Source organism: Oncorhynchus nerka, linkage group LG10 (assembly GCF_034236695.1).
Source record: "Oncorhynchus nerka isolate Pitt River linkage group LG10, Oner_Uvic_2.0, whole genome shotgun sequence".
In the NCBI taxonomy this organism is placed as follows: Eukaryota; Metazoa; Chordata; class Actinopteri; order Salmoniformes; family Salmonidae; genus Oncorhynchus; species Oncorhynchus nerka.
In genome coordinates, this window is record NC_088405.1 from 73486552 (window position 1) to 73495843 (window position 9292).

General features: G+C 42.2%; 1 protein-coding gene and 1 pseudogene across 1 annotated transcript; one reads left to right on the plus strand and one right to left on the minus strand.

Moving 5' to 3' along the window:
- Positions 1-449: 449 nt before the first annotated feature.
- LOC115135982 (transducin beta-like protein 2) lies at positions 450-6076 on the minus strand. Its single transcript, XM_029671265.2, has 7 exons — positions 5638-6076; positions 4444-4559; positions 2293-2477; positions 1750-1901; positions 1461-1587; positions 1218-1370; positions 450-1088 (listed from the first exon to the last, which is right to left on the minus strand). The coding sequence occupies exons 1-7, from the start codon at positions 5765-5767 to the stop codon at positions 629-631; spliced, it is 1323 nt and encodes a 440-aa protein (XP_029527125.2). The 5' UTR covers positions 5768-6076; the 3' UTR covers positions 450-628.
- A 173-nt stretch (positions 6077-6249) lies between these two features.
- On the plus strand, positions 6250-8930 carry LOC115135983 (28S rRNA (cytosine-C(5))-methyltransferase-like; annotated as a pseudogene).
- The last annotated feature ends 362 nt before the right edge of the window (positions 8931-9292 follow it).

A 9292-nucleotide genomic window follows, 5' to 3' on the forward strand; every position in this document is an offset into this window, starting at 1 on the left:
CACTCAAACTGGTTCGCCTGGTACCTACTACCATACCCCATTCAAAGGCACTTCAATCTTTTGTCTTGCCCATTCACGTTCTGAATGGCACACATACACAATCCATGTCTCAATTGTCTCAAGGCTTAAAGATCCTTCTTTAACATATCTCCTCCCCTTCATCAACACTAATTGAAGTGGATTTAACATGCAATGTCATTGGGATCATAGCTTTCACCTGGATAGGATGTCATGGAAATTATTGTTAGTTTAGTATGTTTCTACAGAGGAACTGTAGAAACACGAGGCACCCCAGCTGAATTCTGGTCCTATTATACAACAAATGTTTGTGTTGCCAAAGCAAAGCAAGCTCTTCTATAGTAGTAGGATTACTGGTCCAAGAAGACAGAGAACATAGTATTCCTGACTTCGAGGCAGGCAGAGCATTCACAAAACAAAACAGAGCCATATTTCTATAGAAACAGATCATGATTTATTTATTAAAACCAGCATGCAAATGCCACATCCCTGATAGGAGTCAAATTGCATGCCATTCTGTGGAGGCAGTGTGTGAGAGAAGGGGAGGAAGAGAGAGATCGAAATAGGGGTCTACACACCAAGCCTAGGGTGGGAGGGGGGCTTTAGTTCTTTAATCCTTGGGTGCTGTGAGCACAGTGTCCAGCGCGCTCTGCGCCTCCTGTATCTGCTGTTTTAGCCTTTGTTTCATGCCCTCGTTCTGGGCCTTCTTCAGCATGGCTTGCATGTCCTGGATGGCCGCACGGTAGCCCGGCGCATTGTGGAACACACGTACCGCCCGGTCCCCGCTGCACACCAGGTAGCGGCTGTTGATGTCAAACCTCAGATCAGTGATCTCCTCGCTGTGGACTCCGTGGAACTCCTCCTCCAGCTGACCCGTGGAGGTGCTGTACATGGCCACGCTGCAGCTGTTGGAGATGGCCACCACGCGAGCGTCCGGCGACAGGGCCACACGGCTTCCCTCCGACGACTGGCAAGGCACTGACTTCAGTAGGTAGGGGTCCTGTTGCTTCTTGTACTCCACATCCGTGTCCCACAGTCGCCATGTGCCATCCTTGGACACAGTGGCCATTCTGGGGGAAACGAAAGACGGTTCCACATACCTCAATGGGGGAAATCTTCCTTATGAATGTTATCATAATGTCCTCCATGCAAATCAAGCATCAATGTTTTGAAAGGATACCACACATTGCGTGCCTTACCTGCGTGAGTCGTTAGAGAACGCAAAGGAGTGGACTCCAGCTGAATGGCCCTTTAGGTCGAAGGCGCGGGCCACCTCTTTGAACTCGCCACCCTTCCCGAAGCACACCTCCCACACCTTCACGTCAGGAGTGAAGCCACAGGAGGCAACAAACCTCAAGACAGAAAACCATCCAGAAATGATCTACCTGAGAGTGCTATTACATTAGCTATAAAACCAGCACAGACTCGTTTAGGGTACTGACCTGCCACATGGTGAGATGGCAGCGTAGGAGTTGGTCATCTGGTTGGTGATGACAGAGGCCAGTACCTCTCCTTTCAGGTCCCAGATGAGGATGTTGGTGTCAGTGGAGGCACTCATGATGAACTTGCCTGGAACACAGAAAACCAAAAGGGAGACGGATTAGATTTTAGACTGGAACAAGGGTCTCTTTCATAACTTCTAACAGTCAATAATCATAAAAATGAGCATATCACACATTCACATCTTCCTGCCTTTTAGTCATTCAGTCTGAATACATTTAGCAGTCATACCCGTCTCTGCGATGCCGATGTTGATGACATTGGTCTTGTGTTTCTGAGGGAAGTCTTCAGGGGCAGCTTTGAAAGTGAAGCTACCATCATCCTTCTTGGTCATCTTGAAGATGCGAATAGTATCTCCGTTAGCCAGCCAAGTAATGAAGGCCCTGCAAAGCAAGACAGAGTGAAAATAGGTATAGAAAGACAAGAGGCTCTCTATCCATCTACAGTGCATTCGGAAAGTATTCAGACCCTTTGACTTTTCCCACATTTTGTTACGTTGCACCTGAGCTCAATTTGGTGTCTCATAGCAAAAGGTCTGAATACTTGTGTAAATATTTTTTTATTGAATACATTCGCTAACGTTTCTAAAAAACCATTTTTGCTTTGTCATTATGGGGTATTGTGTGTATATTGATGTGGGAAAAAAAACATTTAATCCCTTTTATAATAAGGCTGTAACGTAACAAAATGTGGAAAAAGTCAAGGGGTCTGAATACTTTCCGAATGTACTGTATCTATACCCTTTGTTCTGGACATGCGTGGGTGTGTGTGTACTTTGAGTCAGGGCTGAAGCGGACCAGCGTGGCGTGGTCCAGCTCTACGTTGGCCCTCAGACATTTATGGTCTCTGTCCAGGAAGTCCTTGGTACTCCATATCCTGACAGTGCGGTCATCAGCACAAGTAGCTAGGTACTTCCCGTTGCTGCTGAAGTCCAGGGACGTCACATTGCCACTGTGACTCTGGGGAGAAAGACAGAGACGAGTCAGCCAAGCTGTTGTTGAATTTCCCCTACACTGACTGCCAGTCCTCTCCTCCAACCACCTGTCCAATCCCCCTCCAGCAAAGGAAGGACTTCAGCCAATCCACCAGGTTAAACACTCACCTGTCACTAATCAATGTGCAGACCAGACTTTACAGTTTGCAGAAGTGTCTTTTGCAATACCTTTCGTGTTTTTGGATGCGTTTATGATAAGTGTGTTCTTATTTCTTGATTTATATTATCATTTGATTGGAGAACATTTACTGTTATTATTCCCCTTCCTTGTTTTTCCAGTTAATCATCTCCAACCATTGTGAATGAGTGGGCATCATCCTTTTAAACTGCAACCTCCATCTCTGTGCTTTAATAGATACCACCATGATTGCCCCAACTCAAACCAGCAACCTAAACTCTGATCAGTTTTAACACAATCGATGATCAAGCATCAGATAATTCTGTAACCTCGTCACACACCCCTGTCATTACATCATTTTTTTTATTTTACCATTATTTAACTTGGCAAGTTTGTAAATAAGAATTTGTTCTTAACTATGACGGCCTATAAAAAGGCAAAAGGCCTTCTGTGGGGACGGGCGCTGGGATAAAAAAATATAGAACAAAAACAAAAACTACATAAAGAGAGACCTAAGACAACATAGCATGGCAGCAACATGACAACATAGCATGGTAGCAACACAACAACAACATGGTAGCAACACAACATGGCAGCTGCACAAAACATGGTACAAACATTATTGGGCGCAGACAACAGCACAAAAGGGTAAGAAGGTAGAGACAAAAATACATCACAAAAAAGCAGCCACAACTGTCAGTTAGAGTGTCCATGATTGAGTCTTTGAATGAAGAAATTGAGATAAAACTGTCCAGTTTGAGTGTTTGTTGCAGCTCGTTCCAGTTGCTAGCTGCAGCGAACTGAAAAGACGAGTGACCCAGGGATGTGTGTGCTTTGGGGACCTTTAACAGAATGTGACTGGCAGAATGGGTGTTGTATGTGGAGGATGAGGGCTGCAGTAGATATCTCAGATAGGTGGGGGCTAAGAGGGTTTTAAGCATCAACCTGTGGGTCTTGCGACGGGTATACAGAGATTACCAGTTTACAGAAGAGTATAGAGTGCAGTGACATGTCTTATAAGGAGCATTGGTGGTAAATCTGATGCCCGAATGGTAAAGAACATCTAGCCGCTCAAGAGCACCCTTACTTGCCGATCTATAAATTAAGTCTTTATAATCTAGCATGGGTAGGATGGTCATCTGAATCAGGGTTAGTTTAGCAGCTGGGGTGAAAGAGGAGTGATTACGATAGAGGAAACCAAGTCTAGATTTAACTTCAGCCTGCAGCTTTGTGTGCTGAGAGAGCCTGAAGCTTTGTGTGCTGAGAGAAGGACAGTGTACCATCTAGCCATACTCCCAAGTACTTGTGCCTGGTTGGTGCAGCTTATCATGCATTAAACAACTGGCTTGTGGGTTGGTTCTTAGCAACCCTTGGCAATGACATCATTCACTCTAGTAAAGGCCTAAATATGTCCAGAGAGGAAAAGGTGAAACGAGAGGATTACTCTGCCCAAAATCTGAAAGCGTGAGATAAGCAGACCAAGTTGGGATATTTTGTATGGAGGACTATGAGAGAGTGTTGAATTACGTGAGGCTTATTTGACCGAAGAGAGGTTTTGTAATGTTTAGGCTTTTACAAAATGTACTGATATAAGTGGATACATGTGGCATTCTGGCAACTTAAAAAAAATAAAACTGTTGTTCACACATGTATCTGCCCTCATTGGCTAGAATGGTCCCACCTGATCTCACCTCCCATCTTCGAGAACATGCATTTCCATTGTTAGAGCGGTCACTCAACTATCTTGTCTATATAATAGATCATCTTTGATAAGGCGTAATATGGGTTTCACAGTATGTGAAGCATGGCCCACCTTCAAGGAGGATGCCAGGAGAGGATGGCTGAAGGTTTGCTGCTGGGCTTTCTCCTTGCGAGGACGCTGTTGTTTCTGTTTCTTGGCAGTGGAAGCCTTCACTGCACTTTCCTCTGCTGCAGTGGATGAATTGGCATCTCGTTACACAAGACGTTCAATATGACACTTTCTAGTAACTTCCATTATCAAAATGTTCAAACTTCTGGTTGCTTTCTCCTCTGGAAGCGGTAAATGTTTTGAATCAACATCTTACAATTCTGTAACAAAACAATGATTAGGTCTATTAAATTGCTAGATGGGCAAAAACAGCAGCCATGTTGGTCTAAGAGAAATCCGGTGTAATTGGAATTAATGGTAGTAGAGGCATAATCCTTATATTACTAATGCAGGAAAATAAAAGGTGTTTGATATTATAAATTGTGTAATATAATGATTGTCAACCTAAAATAGTCAAATAATTATAAATACAGTTTATAAGGGTTTTATACCAATGTGCTGTACAAATAGCCTCTAAAATATATGTAAACAGACCATAAATGTCTAAATTTTTGTTTCCTTGGAAAGCTTTGGGTGATATGATACAATATTGGTATTTGTTGCATTTACAACTTGTCTAAGTCTTATCATCAACTGATTTCAGCCAGTCTATGGTGCATGATTGACTGCATTGTTTGAATGGAATGTTGGCATATTGGCAGTTAATGAGAAAAATTCTAAAACTGGCTGCCTAGTTAGCTAACAAACAGTGCAGATACATTCTTTAAATTCATTATTTTACACAATATCTTATCACAGAACTGGCAAACCATGGTTGACCAACTCCCTGACCCACAGAAGTATGAATTAGAATTCTAATTAATTTAATAAAGTAATTTAATAGGATCTCTAAGGACTGCCCTTTATACCATCATAAGAAGATTAAAGTCCCTTCTAGTATTCTAATTGTATGGCATTGGTCACCATTTAATTCAATCTTTCTTCCAGCAACAAGTTTATGGCTGGCTTCGGGACATGTAGAAAATGTTGACCTGGTGCCAATACTTATAAATTAATATATCTATTCTAACGGTCATCAAGGGCCACTGGCTTATATTACATTGTGTAACTTGCACCTGTTTGAGACAGCTAGCTAACGTTAGTACAATAGCAATCCATAGCAACAAGACATGCAAACAAGCAAGAGGGGCAACTTACCAACCGAGTCCTCTTCTTTCTGCTCTAGTTGATCACTTATTTCTCCTTTCTGCTTTCCCACAGCGATTGCGACCAAAATGATCAGCATTCCTATTAATACGGTCAAGGCAATAAGAGCAGCAAACTCCATCTTTGCACAGTTGTGCCACGTTAGCACTGGCTAAAATTATAGCTAACTAAAGCTAGCTAGCAAACTCTGAGAAGCTAGCCTAGGTAACGTTAGCTACTTGCTGTGCATGCAGCTTTGCTCAGCTAGCAATATCGGTGTATTTAAATATAAATAATGTTGTAGTTATTAACTGTATGACATGCAAAAACGACTACTCTAACTTGCTTTACAAATGCATAAACATTCGTCTTCATTCAGTTTCTGAAGTCAGTAGCAGAGCACGGTCAAAGACAGTACAGTATGTAACTGTCGCACGGTCGTAGGCACTTTGAGTTCTAACGTAAATCGATACCTACATTTTTCATCCATTTTTTTTTGGGCTGCAAAGCATATTGCCCACTTGCACAAACGTGGGTGTCGTGGAGATATATTCATGTAGTTGTACATAATAACACATTCTCTGTAAATATATAAAAAAATTACTCTAAACCATTTTTCTGACAATGGCTTTGTACGTGAAAGCTGCCGAGATTATCGAGAAAGTGGAGAGGAAGCAGGCTGCTTTATAGACTGGTTTACGACAGTACATTTCAGGTAATTTGCTACAGTGTACTGAGTACAGTAGCTAGCTAGCTAACGCCTTGCTCTGTCAACATTTACCACGTAGCTAACCAGTAAATATCAAATAACACAGGCAACACCTTGCTGTTCATGCCTAGAAGCTAAAGATATTTTCAGCAGAGATGAATTTTACAGCAGTACTGTCAGTGTTAATATTGTTAACAATAATGCTCTCACCTCACCAGAATATCAAGCATCTGTTTGCCCTGATGTGAGACACAGAAGTTTTCATCTATCCTCCAAGAGATCATTGAGTCCACAAAGCTCCTCAAACAAACTAAGATTTTTAAAAAAGGAATCTTGCCAAGGACCAGGTAATGTGAAACACATTGGACAATTCTCACCCCCATCCTGCCTTTTTGAACAAAAGCTTCTTTTTTCAAAACTAGGCAAGTCAGTTAAGAACAAATTATTTTTTACAGTGACCAATTGAGCGCTGCCCTATGGGACTACCAATCACAGTCCCTCCAACATATAGTTCTTCAAGCCTGATATTTAATATGCAGGCATTTGTTTCGACCCAGACGAACACACTTGATTATGTACTGTAATTGATTCAGGCGTGCTAGAACATGGATAGAACAAAAGCTGCACACCCTGTGGATCAGATCCCCATGGACAAAGATTGAAGAACACTGCCCCAACACCATGGCTGGTCACTTACCTCTTGTTTGGTCCTCTCCATTACACAGGTTCTGGTGTATGACCTAGTTGTTGGTAAGGGGCTGCAGTGTGGCGGGGCCTGGAAGGCTCTGATGATGAAGCACTGCTCCAGACTGCAGGCTGCCCTGACCGGCATGAAGATCAAGCAGAAAGTCAGCTGCAACCAGGACCTACTCTCCTCCAGTCCCCAGCAGCCTGAAGGTTGGATTGATTGATCCTTATTACTCTTGTTAGAAATTTTAGAAAATAAGTCATTTTAGCTGCAAAAATATGGAGTGGCATAGTAGTCTTAGATAGGAAATGTATGTACACTAATATTACTGGCTTAGTAACATGCTTCTGAAGTCTGTACAGCTGGTCAACTTTTTTGTATTATTCACACTGTCTGGGATACTTCACTGGAAATATGTTAAATATTACTTCCTCAGGCTATCAGCTCCCAAGGTATGTGCGTGTGAACATATTAAAGACCACGGTGGAGGATGCCATCGATTACCTAAAGAGAGAGGTCTTTCGCCTTCCTGGGACAGGCCTACAAAGTCAGTCAGTGACAAGCCTTGGATGTTTCTTCATTCCCTGTTAATTATATTGACTGAGCATGGACTCATTCTAGTGATCGAGGTTGACATTAGGCAAATTAAAACCAAAATGTGTGTTTCTGATGTCCAGGCTCAATGACCTGAATCTGAAGGGGAAATCCTTTATGGGTGACCTGCAACTTTCAGACCTGCTGGTTGTCTCTGAAGACAGACTTCCATGACCACAATCTCTACAAGGTTGGCCACATCATTCTACAAGACAAGGTACAAGGTATCGATTCTAAATGCGTCCTTCCATCCTTTCCTTCCTTCCTTGAGGTCATCACTGATCTGTACATGATTGGATGAGGTTACCTTGTAAGATCTATTCTGATAAAAGAAAGAAGCTAAGATGCATTTCAAACAAGGCCCATGGACTTGCATGTCTACTACTGTCTCCCTTATATCCCAACAGGCCAGCTGTCTCCCTGCGTACTTCGTAAACCCTCTTACAGGCAGCCATGTCCTGGCTCCTGTACAGCGCCGGGGAACAAAACCAACCACCTCGCCGCCATCATGAATAACAAAGGGTAAAGCTTGATTGAAATATGGAGGGTCAATTTCCCAGACTAAGCATACTCCTGGACTAAATACCATGTTTAATAGTCCAGAAATAGACTTATTCTGGGTTAGAGAAACTTATGTCCTGTGATGTTAATCCTGAAAAAAGTTAAGGTTACAAAATGATAGCTCTTTTGATCAGATTTCATAGCACATTGTAAGGGTTACTTGTCTCACCTCACACCTTTGAACAAAACCTCCTTTCTGGCCTGTGTTGAAGGAAACGGTTTGCCTTTGACCTGGATGCCAAGCATCTCTCCACAATGTCCACTCGCCTGCTCTGTACCAGACTCACATGTCAGCAGCTGGCCAATCAGGACATCCTAAAGGTGGACCCGGATGGGCCGGAGTATAGATGTGGAGTACATTCTACTTGACCCATCGTGCAGCGGATCAGGTAACAACATGACCTGTCTTTCTGAGGGGTATACTACAAAGCAGATTCAATGAGTTAGCCAGCTAACTTTGATAAACAACCAGAAATAACCATACATTTTCTGATGTAAACTCAGCAAAAAAAGAATTGTCCTCTCACTGTCAACTGCGTTTATTTTCAGCAAACTTAACATGTGTAAATATTTGTATGAACATAACAGGATTCAACAACTGAGACATAAACTGAACAAGTTCCACAGACATGTGACTAACAGAAATTGAATGTGTCCCAGAACAAAAGGGGGGTCAAAAGTAACACGCCCAATTTTTCAGTTTTTGATTTGTTTAAAAAGTTTGAAATATCCAATAAATATCGTTCCACTTCATGATTGTGTCCCACTTGTTGTTGATTCTTCACAAAAAAATAAAGTTTTATATCTTTGTTTGAAGCCTGAAATGTGGCAAAAGGTCGCAAAGTTCAAGGGGGCCGAATACTTTCGCAAGGCACTGTATATATTTTTAAACCTGCATATTTAGTTCAAATAAATCCAGGTTAGCAGGCAATATTAACCAGGTGAAATTGTGTCACTTCTCTTGCGTTCATTGCACGCAGAGTCAGGGTATATGCAACAGTTTGGGCCGCCTGGCTCATTGCAAACTAATTTTCCAGAATTTTACGTAATTATGACATAACATTGAAGGTTGTGCAATGTAACAGGAATATTTAGACTAATGGATGCCACCCGTT